This window comes from Molossus molossus, unplaced genomic scaffold, assembly GCF_014108415.1.
Source record: "Molossus molossus isolate mMolMol1 unplaced genomic scaffold, mMolMol1.p scaffold_m16_p_22, whole genome shotgun sequence".
NCBI classification, from domain to species: Eukaryota; Metazoa; Chordata; class Mammalia; order Chiroptera; family Molossidae; genus Molossus; species Molossus molossus.
This window is the reverse complement of record NW_023425358.1, coordinates 27,715,632-27,740,037: the sequence shown is the minus strand read 5'-3', so window position 1 is coordinate 27,740,037 and position 24,406 is coordinate 27,715,632. Positions and strand designations below refer to the sequence as shown.

General features: G+C 46.5%; 1 protein-coding gene across 1 annotated transcript in view; it reads right to left on the bottom strand.

Annotated features, from left to right (window-relative positions):
* The window catches only part of CIT (citron rho-interacting serine/threonine kinase), a 159,263-nt gene that overhangs the window by 24,021 nt on the left and 110,836 nt on the right, over positions 1 to 24,406 (bottom strand). Inside the window, exons 24-30 of the mRNA XM_036276369.1 lie at positions 20,252 to 20,305; positions 13,599 to 13,796; positions 12,663 to 12,856; positions 9,864 to 9,999; positions 7,131 to 7,235; positions 1,321 to 1,461; positions 806 to 913 (exon numbers count right to left, since the gene is read on the bottom strand). Coding sequence (XP_036132262.1) covers positions 806 to 913; positions 1,321 to 1,461; positions 7,131 to 7,235; positions 9,864 to 9,999; positions 12,663 to 12,856; positions 13,599 to 13,796; positions 20,252 to 20,305 — 936 coding nt within the window. The remainder of the gene's footprint in view (positions 1 to 805; positions 914 to 1,320; positions 1,462 to 7,130; positions 7,236 to 9,863; positions 10,000 to 12,662; positions 12,857 to 13,598; positions 13,797 to 20,251; positions 20,306 to 24,406) is intronic.

Genomic DNA, 24,406 nt, shown 5'->3' with positions numbered 1-24,406 from the left:
ACTGGTCGATTCCAGTCAGGGCACATATCTAGGTTTCAGCTTTGTCCCCAGTGAGGTCGTGGGGGGGAAACTAATCGATGTATTTCTCTCACATCCATGTTTCTCTCTCTCTCCCCCTTCCTCCACCTCTGAAATCAATTGAAATAATCTTCTCATGTGCATCTATATTATATGAAACCCTGTCCAAAGTTGTTTATTTGGGGAGTTTTCTGGGCTAGTTTTTAATTTGTCTGCTACAACTTTAAAGTGATGGAGCAGCAGTACTTGGTGGAGGGTGTAACTGCCCCATCAGGTCCTTTAAGCAGGTTACTTCAGCCCTCTGGGTCACAGTCTCTTCACGAGCCCATCAGAAGGACGGGGGCAGCTGATTTCCAGTCTTTTCTGGAGTCCCAGAGAAGGCCTGTAATCTCTCTAGAATCCCACACCTGTGACTGCTAACCCCTCTGGGGTCCCGTACACGTGAGCAGAGAACCCCTCTGGGGTCCTGCACGGTGATCTATGTGTAAACCTCTCTCTACTATCATCCCCACTCCAGTTACTTAGGTAAAAAAAAAATCACTGTCTCAATAGAGACAGGCACAGTCTTAAAGGCCATGAACATAAAGTACAGAGTTGACAATGATATCCTCTCTTTAAGGGCTATTCTGATTATCTCAAAACCTACGTTTCAACTCAAAATAAAATAAGAACACGTCATTTTGTTTTCTTCAATTTTCCTCGGATTATCTGTCACTGAGGTTTTCACTGAATCATAACGATCAGGCAAAATGTCAACCCCCCCCCGCTTTTCAACACGACGACCCACCTTTTTCTTTTTGGCGGGCTGGTCCATTTTGGCTTGCAGAAAATCAATGAGTTTGGTTTGCTGAGAGATAGTGCCTTCCATTTTCACCTTTTCGTGAGAATAGAGAACCTGAAATGCATGGAAACAAAAATAACCTCAGACCCAGAAAGAAGCATCCTTTTAAATTTGGAACTTTAAGAAAATAAAAAAATAAAGTCGGTAGGACACTAGCATATGAAAATTCAACACAAACACACTCGTCAGTATTTAGTTACTTAGTCCTACTGTTATAGCCAAAAAAAAGGTGGGGGGTGGGGCTGATGGATGGATAGATAGGTGAAAAAGTAAAAAGAGCAAGTGGTTAATATTAGAATCTCAGGGGTAATCATTATAGAAGTTTGCCAACGTCTCCGAACGCTGGGAAATGTTCCGAATGCAACACTGGGAGAGGTACACCGGGGAGACAGTGACCGTCGCACCAGATGGCTTTGCTGCCGCCGCACAGTGTCTAGGTGAACACCTCCTGCCGCCCTCACCTGAATGTTTTCTAGCTGGTATTCCAGATCACTCCTTTCCGTCTTCAGCAGATCGGCCCGATCCAGAGCTTCTTGCAGCCCTTGAGTCAGACGGAAAATATGGTTCTTCTGCAGGTCCATCTGCTGCTGTAATTTGGCTTGCTGGTGGGAAGAAAGGCCAGAGAAAGGCTCTCTACCACTCACAACACAAGTGTTCCCACACTGTTCCTATCACCAAACTGATTTTAGGCCTGGCACCGAGACTTCGGCTTCTGAAGTCATCTCATTCCAGAATTACCAACTGTCTCCCTTTCCAAGATGAGGCAGGCACACTTGGGAAGAATTTGCACAGAAATCTCTGAAGGCCAGGAGGTCACGGGGTGCCCCTGGTAACAGGAGGTCTGGGCTGGGGGTCTGCCTCCCCAGTAAGAGTCCCAGGGAAGGCTTTTTTGGTATTTTAAGAGTGTGAGCCATTTGAGTTGACACCTAAGGCTATGCGACTTAGCGCCTTGACAACTCAGTTCCAATGTGTCCTTATTTTCGGGTTGTAAGATCTCATTTGCTGTTAGGAGAAAGCACTGTCCAGGCTGTGGGGGACAGACAAAGGGGAATCACCTAATTTCTAATTTAAAGGACACCTCATCAGGTGTGGGGAGGGAGGAAGAGGAAGACCCCAGATTTAGTGCAAGTGGTGATAAAACCCACAAAAAATTTTCAGTTTATTATATTGGAAATGGTTTTGTGCTGGAAATTTCTCCAAATTTTGTAATGGAAATCAACCAAAAAATAGCGCAGGCTATAAAGGCACTGTTTTACTGCTCTTTCCTAAAAATGCCTGTTGGTAAAAAGCAGGAAAAGAGGCACCATCCCGACAAGACGCTGCTTGATTTCCTCCAACCCTTGGGTTACAGTGTAACCACACTTGCTGATGAAACCTCCTTCAGCAGCCTAACCCTCTGCAGACCTGAGGGCAGAGGGCTAATGAAGAGCAACGCACAGCACCCCGGGCTCTCCCAGCAGACAGGCCAGTGTCAGTGCGCAGACCCCACACCCCGAGAGCTCCTGCTGACCTCGGAACCTGCAGCACCCCGGGCTCTCCCAGCAGACAGGTCAGTGCACAGACTGCAGCCCGGGAGCTCCTGCTGACCTCGGAACCTGCAGCACCCTGGGCTCTCCCAGCAGACAGGTCAGTGCACAGACTGCAGCCCGGGAGCTCCTGCTGACCTCGGAACCTGCAGCACCCTGGGCTCTCCCAGCAGACAGGTCAGTGCACAGACTGCAGCCCGGGAGCTCCTGCTGACCTCGGAACCTGCAGCACCCTGGGCTCTCCCAGCAGACAGGTCAGTGCACAGACCCCGCAGCCCGGGAGCTCCTGCTGACCTCGGGACATGCAGCACCCCGGGCTCTCCCAGCAGACAGGCCAGTGTCAGTGCACAGACCCCGCAGCCCGGGAGCTCCTGCTGACCTCGGGACATGCAGCACCCCGGGCTCTCCCAGCAGACAGGCCAGTGTCAGTGCACAGACCCCGCAGCCCGGGAGCTCCTGCTGACCTCGGGACATGCAGCACCCTGGGCTCTCCCAGCAGACAGGCCAGTGTCAGTGCACAGACTCTGCAGCCCGGGAGCTCCTGCTGACCTCGGGACATGCAGCACCCCGGGCTCTCCCAGCAGACAGGTCAGTGTCAGTGCACAGACCCCGCAGCCCGGGAGCTCCTGCTGACCTCGGGACATGCAGCACCCCGGGCTCTCCCAGCAGACAGGCCAGTGTCAGTGCACAGACCCCGCAGCCCGGGAGCTCCTGCCGACCTCGGAACCGGCAGCACCCCGGGCTCTCCCAGCAGACAGGTCAGTGCACAGACCCCGCAGCCCGGGAGCTCCTGCTGACCTCAGAACCTGCAGCACCCTGGGCTCTCCCAGCAGACAGGCCAGTGTCAGTGCGCAGACCCCGCAGCCCGGGAGCTCCTGCCAACCTCGGGACGTGCTGACCTTCTCTGTCTGACTGCTCATGTTTTCTACCCTCCTCTCAAGGTATCTGACTCCTCGGGGCATCACAGCATAAGGAAACGAACCTGGGCTCTGGAATGTTAGAGACCCTGGATTAAATACTGATATTACTCTTATCAGTCATATGACCATGGGCAGCTCACATGCCTCTTGGAGCCTCAGTTTCTTCATCTGAAAGTGGGTATAACACCTCCCCTCACTGGTGAACACACTGAGTGCAGTGCTGAGCATGCAGTAGATGCGTAATGAATTCTAACACTCTCCGCCTCCTCTGTCCTTCCTCCCTCCATCCAGCTCAGGGGCTCCCCTTTCCCACCTGCCTTTCCTCCCACCTTCTCCGCCAGCCCCTCCCCTGTGAGTCCCCCACAAGGCAAGAGAGGCTGTTACTAACCAGAGATTACCTGGCCTGTGAGCCAACCTGGTATCTCTGAATCGAACCACAGAATCCCCTAAAATAAACATTATTTGTTAAATAAGGAAAACAGCCAAGATAACCTATCCAAGGGAGCTATCATCCCCCGCAGCATGAGTGATTTCTTCTGCAAATTACCCTCCTCGGTTTCTTCCCACTATTTTTAGGACAACGTTAATTACCAGGCAGGAAGCAGAGAAACAAGTGCTGGGGACAAAGAGTGTGTTTGGTGACAGCCAGGCCCAAGATGTTTTTCTAGAATAAACACAGCCACCTTCCCTTCACTTTCCAAGGAATGGGCTGCTTATTTACCACGATAAAGAAGCAAATAAGAATGACATTTGTGATCAATAAAATGTTTTTAAAACCATTTACCTGCTTCCCAGAGAGAGGCAAATGGAGGCTATTCCTGGTCTGTGTTAGGCTGAAGGGAAGGCTTTGGCTATGTGCTTCGATCTGTCCAACAGTTTTACAAGGTGACATGTGACTGGGAGGAAGCATGAAGGGTCTGGATGACAGAAACCAGAGCCCGTAACAACCCTGGTGGCTGAAGGATGGGTGAAAACTGATAAGAGAAAGTTCAATAAGGTGGTATTTCTTTTTAATTTACTGAATAAATACAGAACATAAAGATGTCCACAAAAAAACTTGTGAGAGGTCAATGGTGACTTAACAAGACAATGGTGTCGGTGGCGTGATCAAGCACCCAAAGAACCTGGGGCTCTGGCAGAGGTTTGCAGAGTCCTGAAGGGAGGTGGAGATGTGCCTCTGTACCCGTGCTCTTCAGACCACAGGGGCTCCTAGAAACCCTCGTTGGAAAGATCGATCTACCAGAAAAGAACATCGCAAACTTGAGATGTTTCGTTTAGAAAAGACAAAGTGATCTGCAGTGGGAGAGTGAGGTAGGCATCTGACTGTCATGAAGATAAGAGGAGTTATCCCACAGAACTGTCACAGGACCGCAAGAGTTCACTCGTGTAAAGTACTCAGAAAGGCACCTGCCATGTAGTAAGTGCTCACTGAACACCAGATGTTTTGGCTAATCAAGTAATCAGTATTAATCTGCTATCCTGGTTGGCAATAGCAGACTACGCTCTATCTGCAAATGTTTCAGCCTAATGGAACCAATGGGTGGAAGTTATAGGCTTTAGTTTAAAGTAAGAAAGAGTTAGGCCTGGACCAATTTGGTTCAGTGGTTAGAGCATCGGCCCGCAGACTAAGGGTCTCAGGTTTGATTCCCAGTCAAGGGCACATACCTGGGTTGCAGGTTCGATCAAAAGCCCCGGTCAGGGCTGTGCAGAAGGCAACCAAGAGATGTGTCTCTCTCACATTGATGTTTCTCTCTCTCTTCCCCTGCCACCCTCCCTCCCTCCCTCCCTTCCATGCTATCAAAAAATCAATGGAAAAATATCCTCAGGTGAGGATTAACAAAAAATAAAGACAGAAAAGAAGATTTTGTGAGAGGCTGAGTTGCTGAAAATTGGGTGGATGTCCAAAGTCACCGCATCGGGGCCGGGGCTCAATGAGACCCAGCTGTGAGGAATGCTGGGGAAGGGATTCTCTGCCTTGGACAGGAAATTAATTGACCAGGACTAGCAAATGGACTTTCTCAGGCATTACTTCCAACGGACTAACAGCGGCTGTCAAGTGTCATGTGGGAAAGCTTCTGAGGTCATTCACGGCTCAAGAGGAAAGATTTGGGAAAAAGACCCGTCGGTAACATCTGTCAGGGGTGAGGTGACAGGAACAGGGGTGCTACTGCTGACAATGTGGACTGTGAGACAACATCCTGTCCAGCTCTGAGACCTGCTTCTGGCCCCAAGGACAAGTTTCCGCACCTAAGGACAAGGACAGCTGGGGTAAGCCCTTGGTCATACGCTTGCAGGGTGCACATCGCAACCAAGGATCCTGGCCCCATCGGGACGATAAAGATCGCTCAACGTTTCACAGTGGTTTCAGCTGAAATCTGCCTCAAACTCAGTGTCAGCTGATGTCTGTGCTCAAAAAGCAACCTGTAGGGCACAGACTGGGAGACTGGGCGTGTCCATGTGTGGTTTAGAAGTGAGGATGAGGGGACTGAATCAGGGTTCCCGCATCCTATTCCCAGCATTGTCGCGGACTCACCGCGTAACCTCGGACCAAAGCCCTGAGCTGTCCGGGCCCGCCTCCTTCCCTGGGAGGAGAACAGGACAGGCGCCATCACTCATCACCTCTGTTCTTCGTCTCCAGCCTGTGCCCAAAGCAGGGACAGCGCCTCTTCATTCCAGGTAAAGGACTACACTCTCTATGTGACCACAAAGCAGACTGAACTCTCTATTACTGTTCTTAGTGCTGCCTTTAGTCAACTCCCCACCCATTTACATATATCAATTAATGTTATTTAAATCTTTCCTGTGGCAAACTGTGCAGCACACAAAACTTAGCACTGTGACCACTGTTAAAAGTGTGCAGGTCAGTGGTGCTCAGTTCATTCACATTGTGGCCCAAATGTCACCACCTCCATCTCCTGCTATTTCTCAAAGTCCCACCCGTATTTTTTAAAGTAGTATTCTGTCAAACATTCCATAGTCACCTGGAAAATTTTCACCACATGTTTTCACTTAAAACAGCACAGCAGAATGACTTCACCAGCAGAGCCCTCTGGCAGCGAGGGGACCACCCCATAAAACCTCAATCAAGCGGAAGAGGCGCCCCGGTTAACTAAAGTGCCGGGCTCCCTGTGGGCTCACCAGAACACCCCTGGAGTCCAACCTCTCGCTAAAGGCCTTTATACACGTGTTTGTCCTGGTTGGCCCATTCTCATGAACAAAGCAGAATCTTCAGTGATTCGACACTGAGGGCTTTGCTCGGGACTGGGAAGGAGTTACCACTTTAATTATCGATGTTCAGACTTCCGCTACAAGGAAATGGCTAAGGGACGGGTTTATTAAGAGATCGCGAGAGCTTTTCATTTTCTGTCTCAAAGGCAGGGCACAATTGTTTTTTAATTGAATTAACCGAATGTTCAAAAGTCTTCATGAAACTTGGTACTCAGCATAATCTGATCAAGTCTCTGCCCTGCTTGGATGTTCTATCAGCCTGAAAAATTAATAGACTTTGGATATTAAGAACAATCTAACTCGATGTTCATTCACCCGCATATTTAATAAACATCCACGGGGCACATACTCACCATGAGCTCGACACTCTACTAAGCACCTGGGGGAAGACACAAATGACAGGGACCCTCTACCTCCGTGACGCCTTTTCTTTAACGTGTGAAATGCCTTCAAGAAAGTATTAAGTGACCGCCTACTGTTCCTCAAAAATTCCCATTGCAAAATGTGAACATCTAATTCGGTCCCGGCCACCTGGACAAAACCAACTTTCACTTTCCAACCCCACCCGGCTCCGTGGAACTGGAGTGTCCCACTCACCTCCTCGAGCAGCCGCTGTTTGAGCTCACGCTCGGTCTCCAGCTTCTGCTGCAGGCTCCGGGCGTTCATTTCCAGCATGGCGTGCTTCTTCTCCAGGTCACTGAGCTGCACATGTGGAAACAGGGGCCGTGGTGCCACACTGAGGAAGGTTGGGTGCTGACCTTTGCAAACATCCCCAAACCTTCACGTGTAAGAATAACCAAGTTCTGAAGGTCAGAACATAAACACTGTTCCAGAAAGTACGCGGCAAAAGTCCACATTAGAGACGAGCCTTACAGGGGGTCCCTTCAATGAGGACAGGAATTGTTTGCGAGGGATGGGTCATGTATATAGCTGCGACAAGTTCTAAGAGAAAGACCACTGAAGAATTTGGTTATCTGACATGCTGTGGCCGAATTAAATAATATGCAAATGCCGAACACTTACTACTTGTCCAGGGTAATATCGGGGCTTTGGGGACAAGCTCTCTCAAGGATATCCTACCAAGTCACCAAGGCAGAGAGTGCTGTAACTAGACACGTACACAAGCAATGAGACTGCTTTGTAAGATGTTAATTTTGATAAGAGGCACAGAGAAGAGAAATTCATCCTGAGTTACCAGTCACCAAGAACAGATGGTATCAGAATGTCTGCAGTCTTTTTTTAAAATTTTTTTCTTTATTGATTTGAGAGAGAGAGGAAGGAAAAGGGAGAGATAGATAGAAACATTGAGGAGAGAGAACATTGGCCACCTCCTGCATGCCCCTCACTGGGGATTTTGCCCACAACCTGGGCATGTGCCCCACAACCTAGGCATGTGCCCTGACCGGGAATCGAACTGGTGACCTCTTGGTGTGTGGGTCAATGCTCAACCACTGAGCCACAAGGGCTGGGCAGAATAATGTCTGCAGTTTTAAAGGATGGGTAGGGCCCTGGCCAGTTTGGCTCAGCGGTTAGAGCGTCAGCCCGTGGACCTGAGAGACCCGGGTTCGGTTCCCGCTAGGGGCATGTACCTCGTTTGCAGTTTGTCCCTGGCCCAGGCTGGGGTCATGTAGGTGGCAGCCAGTCGATGTGTCTCTCTCACATCACTGTTTCTCTCTCTCTCTCTTCCTCCCTCTCTCCCTCCAGCTCTCTCTGAAGATGCAAAATGTCCTCGGGTGAAGATTAAAAAGAAAAAGATGGGTAGGACTTTGCTATATAATGTTTTAAGAACAAATAGAAAACAAAATATTCTTCAAGTTAAACACAAAAGGGTTCACTTATCTCTAAATAATATATTTTCATATATATTATTTCATAAATAATAACATTTTCCTCGTGGTTAAGAAGTGATAGTAAACCAGTACCGAGGACTGCAGGAGCATCCCTGTGGGCAAGCTCCAGCCTGGAAGCCAATCACTGTCTCTGTAAAATCCCGGGAAGAAAGTAAGCACAGATGTCCACAAAGACTTATGTTCATCACGGTGTTATTTATAATAACAGAATAATTGGAAGAAGCTCGAATTTCTAACACAAGTAGAATGATTAAAATGGGTACCTCTGTGTAATTGTTTTTAGAACTACATGTTCAAAAAATATCCAATAACTCGCCCTGGCTGGTTTGGCTCAGCGGTTAGAGCGTCGGCCTGCAGTCTAGAGAGACCCAGGTTCGGTTCCCTCTAAGGGCACGTACCTCGGTTGCAGTTTGTCCCCGGCCCTGGTTGGGTCGTGCGGGTGGCAGCCACTTGATGTGTTCCTTTCACATCTATGTTTCTCTCTCTCTCTTCCTCTCTCTCCCTCCCGCTCTATCTGAACAAAAAATGAAAAAATGTCCTCGAATGAGGATTAAAAAAAATATATATATATCCAATAACTCAATAGAAGCCCCTAGTTGTGTGATTAAAAAACAAAGATATAAACCTGTTTCTATAGTAAGAACCTAAATTTGTAAATGTCTGTGAGTACACAAAAACATGTCAGGCAAAGAAAAGACTCCAAATAACTTCATCAATATAGTAGTGGTGACAGGTTATCAATCATTTTTTCCTTTATTGTATGTGGTTTCTAGATCCTCCATAATGACCCCAAAGAATTCCTTTTACAATCAAGAAACAACGAAGAGTTATACAAAATTCAGATGACCTCACCTCGTGTGTGCGTGAAAAAATGTGTCTGTGGGTACACACGAAATTCCCCCATCTTCACTTTTGTCATCTGTAACCCTGAGGCACCTATTCTAAATCTCTGTTAAGACTATCAGATAAAAATCTCCAAAACGCTGACACAGCACTTTGTAAATATAACGAGTGTGCATGGACAGAGCACACATTTCCAGTGTGAAACTTGCACGATCAGGGACCCTGTCCGCCCCTGGGCCGGGACCACGGACAGACCCCCTGCCCACTGCGCAGCGAGGGAAGGAGCAGCAGTCCTCGCCCCCAGCACGTCCCGAGGACGTGCAACACGAAATCCATAAACCCTTCCAGAAATCAAGAGCCAGAAAACGAGAGCTGTGCGCCCAGAATTCGGAACTCAAGAGCCCAGACAGCGCGATGTTAAGAAGTCACAGACTGTGATACCCCAGCACCTACCGTACCCACCCACACTGTTGCCAACCACGGTGACACGTCACTGTGGGACTAGGCTGGGGTGAGTAAATGCACGTGTGTGAACGAACGGCCTCAACCACAGATGGCATCTAAATGCCTGTCGACGGCGCCTTCCAAAGGAGGAAATGGGGGCGTTTTCCGCAAAGGCAGAGGGACAGGCGCTGACCTTGTCGGAGAGGCTCTCGGCTTTCAGCTTCTGCTCTTTGAGAGCCTGCTGCAGGGCGAGGATCTCGGCCTTGTGTTCCTTCACCGCCAGCTCCACCACCTGGCGGGACTCGGTGATCCGCTGATCCGCTCTGGCCCTGCCGGGAAAACACAGGCCCCTCTCAGAAGCCCGTCACCCCCGATCTGGAGAAAGGACGCCGGCCCATCCCTGGTCCTCATGAGCAAACGAGGCCTGCAGGCTGGATCAATGCCCAACTCTGGTTCCCAGTTCCAAACCATCTCGCTTTCTGACTTATTACAGGGCAAAGGTTTGACCCACTTAAGGCCTTGGGTAAAAATACTCTTAAAAAGTCAAGTTCCTATGGGTATTCGCTTGGAAAGGCGGAACAGGAAAGGGCATGTTCCCAAAGGCACCGGGCTGAATGGGGTGTGTCAGGCTCTCAGCCTCCCACGGGAGCAGAGCTGGAATGAGGTCCCCCTGAAGGACCAGCAGGCAGAGAGGATCATGGGAGACCCCATTTGAGCACACATTTCCTCCCCTGAAAGTACATGCAAGACGCTGAGTGCTTTGTGTGCTCATGGGACACGGACAGCTGAATCTGATGCATCTGTGAACAAGGTCAGAGAAAAGGAAAGCTAGAAACAAACTGGAAAAACCACTTCCCTCCCCCACGTAGGTCTTACGCTTTGCCTCTTCCACACCTGGGCGTGTTCAAGCTCCTCCATGGGCAGGTCTCTCCTCCCCTGCCCGACACCCAACCCGACTCAGCCTGCAAGGGCAAACTCAAAGGCCATGTCCTCCAGAAAATCCGCTCCTGACTTCTCTCAGAATCAACTTGTCCTTGGCAAAGTTCACTTCTTTCCTGGCCCACCCTACTCTCTGCTGTAGGTGATACATAGCTGAATGCATAGGTTACCTCCTCCACTAGACAATTAGCCTCTTGAGGACAAGACTTAAGAATTAGACTTGACTCATCTCAGTTTCCCACATAACAAAAAGGGGGGGAGGGGTGTTTTACAATTGCCCCTGGAAGTATACGTGAAATATCTACCTAAGCACAGCCCATGACTATACCCCCCACGTGTGGTTGTGTATTTCTTAATGCTGAAAGCAGCCTCTGACCCCCAAAGCTGTCTCTGAGGGACTCGAGAAACAGCTTGGGTAGGAGCTGGGCCTGAGGGCAGAGGGAGGGGTCTGTGTGAACCCAACCAGAACATCCCGTGAGGGTCCGGAGGCCCAAGAGTTCAGAGGGAAACAAGAACAGGAGTTGTGAAACCAGCAGCCCCCCACATCAGCAAATACTCTGAGTGGGAGAAGATCCAAAAAGGGGAACATTTCTACCAGTTTCTCTTGAAATTTAAGGGTTCTCATCTTTAGCCTCTAATCTTTTCTACTTTAACTAATTCAGCACAGACTGTACTATCCGACACATTTAGTTCAGTCTCCCGTGGTTAAGTAAATTCAGAAAATACCAAAGTGAGTCTGATAGAGTCCAGGTAAAAGATAGCCATTTTTACGAGAGTTGTCTTGCTTAAGGAGTATCCCAGGAAGGGGGTGTTAGCCGGGTCACGAAGGATGGATACGATTCAGCTGCGACGTGCAGACGTGCAGTGGTGGGGCTAACTCCAGCCTGTTTGGTACCTTGGTGCAAACTGGGAAAAGGCACCCGTTCTTCAAGACCTTTTGTTTCCATCTGCTGGTAAACTGGTGTAATACAGCAACTGTGTTAGAGCAAAGCACCTTCCGGCCGTGAGCTGTGAGCCTGTCCTATAATCCTCCCAGGCGGGATGTCTTGGGGCGAACGGCTCGGCCTACAGCTCTGCAGTGCACGCCCCGCGCCGCCGTGGCCCTGGCAGGAGGGGATCTAGGCCGGGCGGCTGGAAACAATGGGGAGGAAGCAGAGGAAGAAGACTGCCTGAACTTATTATTATTTCCTATCAAGAAAGAAAAGAAAAAACACCCACTAAACTATTCTTGCAAAACAGTTGTTCTCAACTGCAGGTGATTTTGCACCCCCAGGGGTCGTGGACAATGTCTGGAGACATGTCTGTTTGTCACAACATGAGGAGGGGGTGCTACTGGCATCTACTGGGTACAGACCAGGAAGATGCTCGACATCAGGGTGTACCCGGCAGCCTCCAGGACAAAAGGTTATGTGGCCCAAACTGTCAACAGGGCCAAGGCTGAGAAAGCCGAGGGCAGAGGGCAGACTGGCATGCCCCACGCCCAGGAATAACATGGCGGTGGCCTTGCTACGTGGTTGCCATGACATGAAACCTGAGGAGAGTTTCTGCAAAGAAAGTGCTGAGACGTGTGTCCTGCTCTGACTCCCAGGTCTCTCCACACCACCTAATGCCACAGAATCCAAGGGACACTGACCATAGTTACAACCAGGGTGACCAGCCCATTCTGGTCTGTCCAAGACTCTCCAGTTTTATTTTTTTTAAAGCACTTTTTTTCTTTTTCTTTTTTTTCTTTAATGATTTGAGAGAGAGAGGAAGTGAGAGGGAGAAAGAAACACTGATGAGTGAGAACATCGATTGGCCGCCTCCTGCATGCGCCCCACTGGGGATCTGCCCACAACCCGGGCAACCGAACCAGCGACCTCTTGGTGCACAGGTCGATGCTCAACCATGGAGCCACACTGGCCGGGCGAGTCTCCAGTTTTAGCACCAGAAGTCATGTCCCGAGAAACGTCTCAGTCCGGGGCAAGCTGGGACAATCAGTCACCCTGCTCGTGACCCTCAGGTGATCCTGCTGTGGCCACCTGTCATCGACTCTGCAAACAGAAGGTCCCACCTGCTCTGTTTCTCAGTGTCCAGCATCCTCTGCAACTCTCGAACCCGACATTCAAACTGGGACTTCTCGTCGCCGAGGACGCCCCTCCAGGCCTCCCACTGCCGCTCCTTCTCCAGCAGCTCGTCGTTCAGGGCCTCCAGGTCCACCACCTGCTCCTCCAGCATGGTGCAGGTGGTCTTCAGGGCCTCCATCGTCTGCAAATCAGCAGCACTGAGTTGTGCCTCGTGTCAAAGGGGGATTTCCTGGATGTTACTTTTGGGGTCAGTTTCAGAAAAGCCCAGTTTCTCACTACAGCCTAACACAGTTTACCTTTTCCTTCTACCCCCCGAGGGTAGGGGAGGGGACGGGACGAGAAGGGATGAAGGGCCATCTCTGCCGCCATCTTCCAGGCAGAGCCCAAAGCAAGGCCGGGGGAGGGACTGCGCTTAAGGGCCAAGGGGCTCACACTGCTCTCCCAGAGCTTTTATTTTTAATTAAAACAAATTTTTATTGATTGATTTTAGAGAGCCAGGAAGGGGAAGGGGGAGGAAGGAAGAGAGGGAGGGAGGAAGAAGAAGAGAAGGAGAGAGAAGGATAGAGAGGGAGAGAAAGGGAGAGAGAGAAGGAGAGAGAGAAACATGGATTTGTTGTTCCACTTATTGATACATTTATTGGTTGATTTTTGTCTGTGCCCTGACTAGGGATCAAACTCACATCTTTGGTGTATCAAGATGACACTCTAACCAACTGGGCTGTTTTTAATATTTTTAAATCAAAACAAAGAAGGACTACATCCTTTTAAAAGCCCTTTTTAAAATCCCCCAAGCCTTGGAAACACAGACATAACCGTAAGAAAGAGCCCATCTCCTGGCCAAGCTCAGCCCTGGAACCCTGGGAGGTACGCGCTCACGCCGACCGGAAGGGGACCGGGGCAGAGGCCCCTGTGACCGTCCTTACTTGCTTCTGGCTGGTGAGCTGCATCTCTCGCTCCGTGATCTCGCGGCGGAGATGGTCCACCTCGCTCCGCAGCTGCACGATCTCGTCGTTGGCGCCGGAAGCCTCATCGAGTTGTTTGGACAAGTAGAAATTTTGGTTGTTGAGCTCAGCGTTGTCCTCTGTCAGCTGGTTTAGCTGCTCCTCCAGGTCTGTGATTACCTAAAAGATAGAAGGAATCTGGTCACAGACCATGCGAGTCCATTTTAAATGACAAGCTGCTTCTAGAGCCACGGGTTTCCGAAGCCACGGGCCACTGGCAACCAGTGAGCGGCTCCCGTGTCTGCCTCCACCTCCCAGGGCCAACCCCAGCCCCGCTGAGCCCGACACTCGCAGTGCTAGAGAGAGACCCGTCTCCGCTTTTCTCTAACTCGGGGTTCATCTGGAAAATAGGGCAAAAGCAAATCAATCAAAAGTGAGGGCCACACAGAGGGGCAACTTGAAATGAGATGAAGTTGGCGGACAACAATACAAAGTGGAAATGCACACTGAGGAGAGCAGAATAAAGACTGGTCTCACAACCCGCTAATGAAGCGCAAGAGCCCTCCGCTCCGTCCACAGGACGCTATAACGGGAGCTAGTTTTAGAAAGCAAATAGGTTCTTATGGAGGAAGCCCGAGTGAAGGACACTGAGAGTTCCTTTAATAACATCTCCGGCAACATATTTAATTTCATGCAACAAAGGAAAAGAGAAAACTTCGGGGAAGCTCAGAGTCATCCTGAAAATACAACGTTGTACCATGGTACCACTTTAATGGCTTTTATTACACAGTCAGCTATCGGGAAAATGGGAAGGCGTGCGTACAAATTTGTCATTTTACTGAGAGAGATTTAATCGGGACTGGCTAGATGATTTCCCCGCTCAGTGGCAGAATGACTTCCATTCCGCTGCCCTCAGCTCCCCCCCTCTGCGAAGGCTCGGCTCTTGCAGACAGCTTTCACACACACTGCTTTAGAAGTTGAAGGCCAATTTTCTTATAATAGTTGGAATGAGGCGCATAGGCAGCAAATTAAATTTGATGTAACAAAAAAAGATGTAAATTAAAAGGAGATGCTTTTAAGCCTATGGTTATTAATTGTTTCCAATTTTCAAACCAAGAGTAGAGTTACTTTATGAAATGTTAGCACTGTTTCTATGACTAATTCCCTATTTTAACCACCTTTGATTAGTTCTTTTAAAAAAATACCTTCCCGGGTACACAGAAATAAAGAGCATCAAATACGTGCATTTGTTCAATGTGGCTCAGAAGACACAGCTTTTCATTTTGTTAACTGAGCTAATGGATTTTTAATGTAGTAAGTGGTCTAGGAATTTGAATTTTAATGTCAGAAATCATGTTAGTTCCTAATGTACTGGTCTGAAGCACACTGTGAGCTGCAAAGGGGGGAATAAAGGTTATCTGGTCAGGTTCTTAGCTGAGACTTCCACTTCATCGGGGGGGGGGGGGGAATAAGAAAACACTGGTTTGTCATTCATAGCAGGCAGCTATGCGCCATAGGAGTCCCTGGGTCATCCTTTCTGCGACATGGGTAAATCTCCTAAAACCGTACACAATGAATAAACAATGCCTAATAGTTCAACTGGCCTCCTTCTGATAATGATAGTACACACTCCTTCAGATAGTTTTTCAGGCTAAGCTGCAAATGTCTCCGTTTAACTATGATGCACCCTTGTGCCTCTTTCCCAAAGAAAAACAAAACGCAGGCAGACTGGCCTGGAAGCTGTGCGGTAAAATGAATTCAGGAACCCCAAATAAGCAACCTTGAACTTTGCTGGGTTGGTTTCTCCACCTGTGATGTGGAGATAAACAGTAGACTCACTACGGTTTCTGTTTCTTTCTTTCTTTTTTTAAAATATGTTTTTATTGATTTTTTTAGAGAGAGAGGAAGAGAGAGAAAAACATCAATCGACTGCCTCCGGCACGCCCCATACCGGGGATCGAGCCCACAGCCCAGGCATGTGCCCGGACTGGGAATCCAACCAGGACCTCTCAGTCCATGGGAGGATGCTCAATCCAATGAGCCACACTGGCCAGGCTCTATTGTTTTAATGTTTTGAATTTTCTTGCCTACTATTCCCCCTTAATGTACCATGTAAAATACAAGGGATAAAAATGAATGACCAAGATGATGCTTCATTGTGAAGATGACAATGGTCCCTCCTATGGAGCAGGGACTACAGAAAAGTTGTTCACGTAAGAATGTACACATTGCCAAAATCACTTCCTTGCCATATGAAGACATACTTAAGCCTTTGAGTACCCACTTCCCTTGAGAATGATGAAAAGAAAATGCAATTTGTTATGAATCTATTTCTGCCACCTCTTCTCTTTCTCCCAAAATTAAATTACAAACTGTGAAAGAAGAAACACTTGAAAAAAGTCACCGAGGTGCCGAGATTGTTACTCTCAAGTCCACTGAGACGGGCCCTTTGGAGCAGGAAGGGTCCTTCCTTTTCCCTCTTGTCGTCTGGTCTCCAAGGAGGGGTCTCGTCTCTGATCCCTATTTGCAGTTTGTGATTGCTACATCTAGATTCTTGTCAATGTCTCTGTGTTGCTCGTTGGACAAGAAAAGGATGACGTAATTGTGTGAAGCACCCAAGCATTTTAACTCATTCAGACTGTTTGCATATTCTTTCTGCACAAGCCATAACACGTGAAGCTTGTGACTGTTTCAAGATGCTGGAGTTATAGTATTAAGTGTTACACACACCCACACCCACACGAGTTTGCAGATACTGAACTGACTTGAGACAAGGCATTAATGGTCTCCATGGTTAATTAAAAAAAAAAAAAAGCATAATAGACTTTTATAATAATAGAAGATTTTGAACCAGGTAACGAGCAAGGAGAATCATTAGGTCCACTTTGCGGCCTTCGGTATATTCTCCCCACACCAAGGGCAAGTGATCTTTTTGCTCTATTAGAGTCTATTCGCTTTGCACCTCCAAAGACAGAGGGTAAACAAGATAAACTGAAAGCTTGATTCCGTCTGAACAGCAAAATGGACGAGGAAGATGGGCCACCAGAGCTTCTTATATACTCATTTTGAAGATAAGATATCTTGGCGCTGTTCTGAGCAAAAACAGGATATAAAAACCCATGTTTGTCCAAAAAAAAAACTCTATTTGGCATTACCTGTTGCTTTTCAAGGCTCTCATGCAAACCTCACGGTTCTGAGAAATAGACGCTACCCTCCCCAACCCAGCCAGGAGACCTGGAGGGGGGACGTTCCCAGGTAAGTGTTCAGTAGCATGCCAGAGGGGAAGAAACCAGTCAGATAATGAGCATCAGGCTAAAAAGACACAGGACTGAAGTCCTATTTTCAAGCCTGGTTTTATCTTGAAGGCAGCTATTTGCATATTATTTATTTTTAATCTTTACAGCTGACAGATTGATTCATAATTAAAACGGTGTCATATGTTTGCCCACCAACTCCCCTCCAAAACAGACTTAGGTGGGGCTTTAGGTGCCAGATTGAATCGAATCCTTTTTTAAAATCTCTTCGACATACAGAAACAGTCAGAGCTTGAAAATCTTACTGTTTGGGAGCACGTTCGAAGGTGCTAACGGGGAGCTCCTGTCAACTGAGTCCTTACACAGGAGTCCCCCCGGTAAGGAGGACATTTCCGAGCGGGGATGACCCGGGCAGCGCCAACAGGAAAGGGACCTCCACCAGGCTCACCGCGGGGTCAAAAGCAGCCTCTGAACTTGGTGCAAGTATAACTGAGATTGGTTGTTGCTGCCAGATGCTGTTTTATAAGGGGTGGCTTTCTGGCTTTTTTTAGGGAGCAGAACCCTTTTCTAAACAAAGGATTTACTTTTACGTCATAAATTCAGTATAATAGAATAATAATAGTAACCAACACCATCTGTCACTTTCTACGGACCGGGCCCTATGCAAGCACTTGGATGCTTCATCTCATTTAGTTCTTGCAGGAAACCCAGGGGTAGGTAGTGTTACCGAATTTCTGATTCTATGCCTCAGTGTTTCCTAAGTTTCACTGTTTCTGAAATTTGAATGTATCTTGGAACTCAGCAGCTCTCTTTCCTCGCGCAGCCCCCAAAGCAGTTATTAAATAAATTATGTGTCTTACAATCTACGACATATTGGAACCAAGGACAATGTTATCTCCATTATACTGACAAAGAAACAGAGGCTTGGGAGAGTGACATCACATACACTACTGAGGGGCCGATTTAGAACCTGAGCCTGTCTGCCTGACACCAGAGAGCATGGTCTGGACCACTAAGGGACCCAGCTGCTCTAGCCACAATGTGGGTGGGGCTCCTCCTCCCTGGAGAGGTCCCCAGAGGCCTCTCCACAGAATGCCAGAGGTAAGTAAGGGAAGAATTACAAGTCACTATTCTGGAAAAAGCAAATGTGAGGAATAGAGAGAATCTGAAAGTTATATAAGCTAAGAAAGTAACCAAATTCATCCTACAGATTGCCATTTTCTATTAAAAACTAAATTTCCAATTTTGAAAATACGGGGGAGGGTGGATGACAAAGGAGGACAAGGACACCTTGAGTGCTGCACGGGTTTCACTGGTGTCTACACATTACCACTCCCCAGGGTACTTCAATTGCACCTCAATAAAACTACATCCAAAAAAAATAAAAAATAAAAAAAATCCTTATGCCAAAAGACTAAAAAAGAAGAAAGGGAATCTCCAGATAAAGGATTACTGATGTACACATTGAAAATACAACCCAGTTTATTTAAGGAAAACACACTAATCTAAAAATATCACAGCCATAAAAAGATCTCTAGTTTATTCAGTGATCACTTGTGAGTGTGCATGTAATGTAAGCAAATAACTCTCGTGGAAAAGAAGAAACCAAGACACAAAGGAACTAAAAAAGTAAGAGTACGGGAACAGGATGCATCAACTCTTAGAGGCAAAGAGGGAGAGAGGAGGAAACCAACAGGCATGTCTAAGGGGGGCCCACCCTAATCCAGCCACGGCATCAGGATGGAAGGACCAAAATCCACCTGCCAGGTACCTACTAGAGTCGAACAAGAGGCACATCTCATGGCCTAGCTATTCCACTCTTGGGTATATGCTCATCAGAAGTAAGTGCTTATAGCCACCAAAGGACATGTACAAGAAGGTTTTCTAACAAATTCATTCGTAGCAGAAACAATCCCAATATTCATCAACCAGGGAATGGAGAGACAAATTTCAGTTCTATTCATACACTGCAAACACCACACCGTAATGAAGAAAAGAACAAATTTTTGACAGATACAACATGGATGAACCACACAGACAAGTAAAAAAAAAAAGCTAAACCCAAAGAGCTTTATTTACACAAAGTTCAAGAACAGGCAAAGCTGATCTGTGGTATCAGCAGTCAGAACAGCGGTCACCCTTTGGGCAAGGAATGCTGATGAGAACCTGAGGGGGCCTTCTGGGGGCTGAAAACGCTGTCTCTTACTCTGTGTTGTGGCTACACGGTTGTCTATACATGTAAAAACTGGATATGCTTTATACACTTTGCTGTATGCATTTTATACCTACACTAAGCAGGGAAAGCATCAGGACTTAATGTCCCATTACTGGGAAGGAGGAAAGAGAATTCATTACAAGAAAAAAAAAATATGTATGGAGGAGGATATCTTCGAAACTCACAGATGCAATAATGCAAATGAAGACAAGCTCACCGGGGACTAAGGAGGTAACTCTGCCATGAAAGGACCTAAAAGAAAGGCAGAGGAACCATGGGGAAAGATAACATCCCTATCTTCTGAAAGAGGCCTATTTTAGTCCTTCTTTTGAGCAAAAATAGACTTTGCATTCCCACTGACCCTACCCTATTACATAATCTATGAATGATGCTTATCTGAGCACACAATTTATTCTTCTCTATATAAATGACATCTTCCAAAGAGTTCTCGATTTTGCATTTGCATGGTAGGACGCCAGACTTTACCTGTTAGGGAGTTAAAATTGCTAGAGCTCTCCTCTCTGCAGAGGCGGCCGGCTAGAGAAGCCTCGAACACAGAACTGCCCCTAACGCCTGGACAATCTCTGGCTTGGGCGGGCCTGGGAACCTTCCACCTTGGAGGAGGAGGAGGAGCTGCTTCGGGGCTTTTGTTGCAGCTACAGAGACCTATTAGTGGTTGTTCACTGAGAACTATTTGGACTACTCCAACTGTCCTCCCTCCAGCATGAAGGCTGGTTTTATTTTTATTATTTAAATCTTTTTTTGTTTATTGATTTTAGAGAGAGGAAGGGAGATAGAGAGGGAGATAGAAGCATCGATGAGAGAGAACATCGATTGGCCGCCTCCTGCATGCCCCCAACTGGGGATCTGGTCCATAACTTGGGGATGTGCCCTGACTGGGAATTGAACTGGTGACCTCTTGGTGCACGGGTCGATGCTCAACCACTGAGCCACACCAGCCGGGCTGAAGACTGGTTTTACGTGTTTAAATGGGCAGAAACCTGAGAAACTGCCGTTATCTGGGGCTCAGAAATGCCCAACCAGTTTGACGGCATTAACTGCTTCAAGTTGTATCAAAAATCAGTCACTGGTGTCACAAAGAGCTGCCCCTTTTTCTTCTCCATTTGAACGTTATGCTGTTTTAATCATCTTTGGTTAATACTCACAGTACAGCTGTTACGAAGGGCATCAAATTTGCGCTGGATTTCATCTCTATGTGCCTAAAAGGTAAGAAGTGGATTATAAATTTTCCATAGGGAGGAAGACAATCGTACATGCTACGGGGCAAATTAAGAGAACAGCATTTGCCTAGAAAGCCGAGAACGTGGTTTCCGCGGCCCCAGCGTCTGTTTTTCAAAGAACTACTTAAGTCATCCCCAACATCAGAAACAAAAGATACAGGAGCACATGATGCTGTGTTAATAACAATTAACTACTTTTTTTAGAATTAATTCATTTTTCAGTTACAGTTGACATACAACAATGAACTACTTAGACCACACATGTCTACCCTTTACAAACATATTTGAACATTTACATTAATGTCTAGGGATGAGCAGAAGAAAAAAAACGTAATAAAGGATGAAGTGTTTACTCTCCTTTATTTGTCTTGTTCCCCAACCTTAACCTTCCCCTCTTCCCTCTAGTTGACCCTCCCCCACCAAACCCACTCCCAAGAGATACACACAGACATACACACACATACAAGACAATAGCCAGGACAAAGTAGGACCTTCTTTTTTTTTGTTTAATCAAAAGCTGCTGAGATTCAGAAACCCCACTGTGAACTTGAAATAACTATGGAGACAGAACTGCTTCGTTCCATTGACAAGGATATTTTGAGTACATACTACATGCCAGACACTGGCCGTATACAGCATGTAGGCCCACGCCTTCATTCTGCTGAGGGAAGGTGGAACACAATAAATGCATGATTACAAGGTGTGACAAATGCTATAAAGGAAACAGAAAAGGGGAATAAGGGGTTAGAAAGGAACTTACTTAGATGGGGTGGTCAGAGAGGCTTCTCCGAAGAGGTGACATTGACACTGAAACCTGCAGGATGAGGAGGAGCCAGCCACACAGGGAACAGAAAAGGGCAGGGGGAACAGCATGTGCAAAAACCCTGAGGCAAGAAGGGGTTTGGTGCAACTGATGAACAAGAAAAAAACCTGAGTGGCTGGAACCCAGTGTTTTCAACTTCAAGCTGTGACCCAATGACGAGCATGACAAGTGGGGTTTTTTTGGTTTGGTTTTATCCAATGAAATGGAATAAAAAGAACAGAATAAAAATATATCAGAATGTACCTTTTGTACAACAGTAAGCACTGTTGTAGAAAATTTGTTTGAGATAGCCTAATTCATCCAGTTGAAGTTGCTATCAACTGTAAGACTATCACGATTGTACGTGACATCACAAAAGAAAAAATGCTATCAATTAAACCATGACATGTTTACAACTATATGACTATCTAATCATATATAGGGTATGATTATAAGATTCATCCTGATTTTAGATACCCTAAAATTTCAATGAAATATACTATATATGGTCCCTTGTATTAAATACAAGCTAAAATGTATTCTTTGGTGGGTTGTAGCCAAACGACTGTAGAGAACCACTTGGCTAAAGCACAGAAAAGGAAAACATGGCCTAAGACAATGGTAGAGGCCGGCAGAGACCAAGAATCTTGAAGGTCCAGAAAAGAGCTTGGATTTCATTCAAAATGCAGTTAACTGGGAGCCAGTGCTGTTTTAAGCAGCAGACTCAGATGGCTGGCTTTCACTGTGTGTGCCGCAGAGAACGGGTCAAACAGGACGGCTGAGAAGGGGCAGGGAAACCACTGTCCTCCGAGGAAGAGAGGACGGTGGTGAACGACAGAGAGAAGCAGACCTCGTGTGGCAGCAGAGGGGGTAAGACCTGCTGACAAACGTGGGGCCAGGGAAAAGGAGGAGTCAGAGCCTAACAAACTTTTGATTTGACAGACAAGGTGGATTATACCATCATTTGCTTAGGTCTGAAAACCCAAAGAAGAATCCAGCTTGGAGCAGAGGCAAACGTAGTCCTTCTCTTAAAGAAAAGAAATTAGTCTCCATCGGAAGGTCTACAAGACAACTAAGTCAAAAACGTCAGAGCTCTGATGTATTCTCTGTGTCTATTTTGTCATAAATTAATATTATAAGTTTATAACGGCAGGTTAAACATTGCAGGAAAATCATTGTGAACTTGAAGACACAGCAACAGAAACTGCAAAATGAAACATACAAAGGGAAAAAAAGACTTAACAAAGTGAACAGAGCATCGATGAACTGTGAGACAACTTCAAGCAGCCTGATCGTAGGGCACAAGTAGGTTTACAGTTGTTCATATGAAAAATACTACAATAAGTAGTAATACAAGAACAAGATCTGTGTTTTGTGTACTCACAACTGTAGACCTCCTTTGGCCTCATCCTACACATGTAACTAGAGTCCCTGAAGGAGTGTAGGCATGAGACAGAAAAAGTATTTGAAGAAATAACGGCCGCACATTTTCCAAAGTTGATGAAAACCATAAACTCATAGATGCAGCAAAAAGTTCAATGTACCCAAGACAAGAAACGTGAGGGCAGGAAGCAAGCTGGAGACAGTAGAGCAACACCTTTAAAGTACTGAAATGGGAGAGAAAAAAACTATCAACCTAGCATTCTCTACCCACCAAAAATATCTTTCAAAAATTAAGGTGAAATAAAGACTTTTTCAGACATACAAAAGGTGTAGGAATTTGCCACCTGCACATTGGTACTATAAGAAATGTTAAAAGAATTCCATCAGGCAGAAGGAAAATGACAACCAGAAACTTAAATCTACACGAAATAATGAAGAGCATTGGGAAAAAAAATAGTAAAAAATAAAAATAAAAATACAGAGTTGCATAGACAGACTCACAAATTCATAACTAGAGTTATCATTTAGAATCAATTTCCAAAAAAAGTAGCTATTATTATAAGCTAATAGATTATCATCCCCCCCCCAATATCAATGTGCTTTTTACCCAGCAACAAAACAAGATATTTATTTATTGAAAGGGGTAAGAATACTATTTATCCAAAGTAGGAAAGTGTCTATCTACACTGCTGTTGAATCTCATCTGTGAGCAAGCACAGCCTGGCCCCAGAGACTGGCCAGCCCTCTTGCGTGTATTTCATGATCCCAAGGACAAAAGGCAAGGATTCTTCCTAAAAGAAGAATAAGGCCTGTAGAGCAGGAGTGGGCAAAATTTTTCTTTAAAGAACCAGATAGTAAATATTTTTGGCTTTGAGGGCCATTCAGTCTCTGTCACAACTTCTCACCTCTGCCCTCATAGCACAAAAACAGCCATACTCAATATATTAATTAAAAAAGGAGAAAAGGCATGGCTGTGTGCCAATAAAACTTTATTGACAGAAAACAGGAGGCAGGCTGAATTTGCTGATCCCTGCTCTAAATGACTATTTGGTGTGAAATCTCTGCGACAGCAACAAGAAGCTAAGTAGAGTTAATTCCTTCAAAGCCTAAGCAATGATCATAAAAAAAGCTCCCTGGCTTAGACTTAGGGATAGAGGACCAATTCCACCTTCTTATTAACAGCAAAGTTTCCAAATAACACCAAACCATTAAAAACTTGTTTAGCTGTCCCCACTGTGGTCTGAAATTTAAACCATTAATACTGTTTCATTTTCTTTAAAATTACCATCACTGAGGCCTTTGGATCATTATGACACATCAAATAGCAATCCTCTGTGAGGGTATAATGTGATGAATCACCGTCGTCATGGCCTTCTATTTACTACTGACTGTGAAATACAAACACAAAATGTAGAACCAATCCTGTTGTGACTGCTAGAAATACTGTAATAATTTAACAATTACTGGGCTGATCTGATTTTTTTTAAAGCAAAAAAATCGTGTTTTATGTTTCTTTGAAAGAAGTTGTAAACCAAACACATTAAAAAAAGCAAAAGGTCACACAATAGTATATATAAAGATAGTAAAATACATAAGACAAGCTTTGAATTCTCTCGGTGAAATAACTGTGTTAGGTAGACAGTAGGTAGTATAGGGAATAGCTATTCTTAAAAATTGTTGAGGACCACGCCCTGGCCAGTTTGGCTCAGCGGTTAGAGCGTCCGCCTGCGGTACAGAGAGACCCGGGTTCGGTTCCCGTTAAGGGCACGTACCTCGGTTGCAGTTTGTCCCCGGCTCTGGTTGGTCGTGCGGGTGGCAGCCACTAATGTGTCCCTTCACATCGATGTTTCTCTCTCTCTCTCCCTTCCTCTCTCTCCCTCCCGCTCTATCTGAAC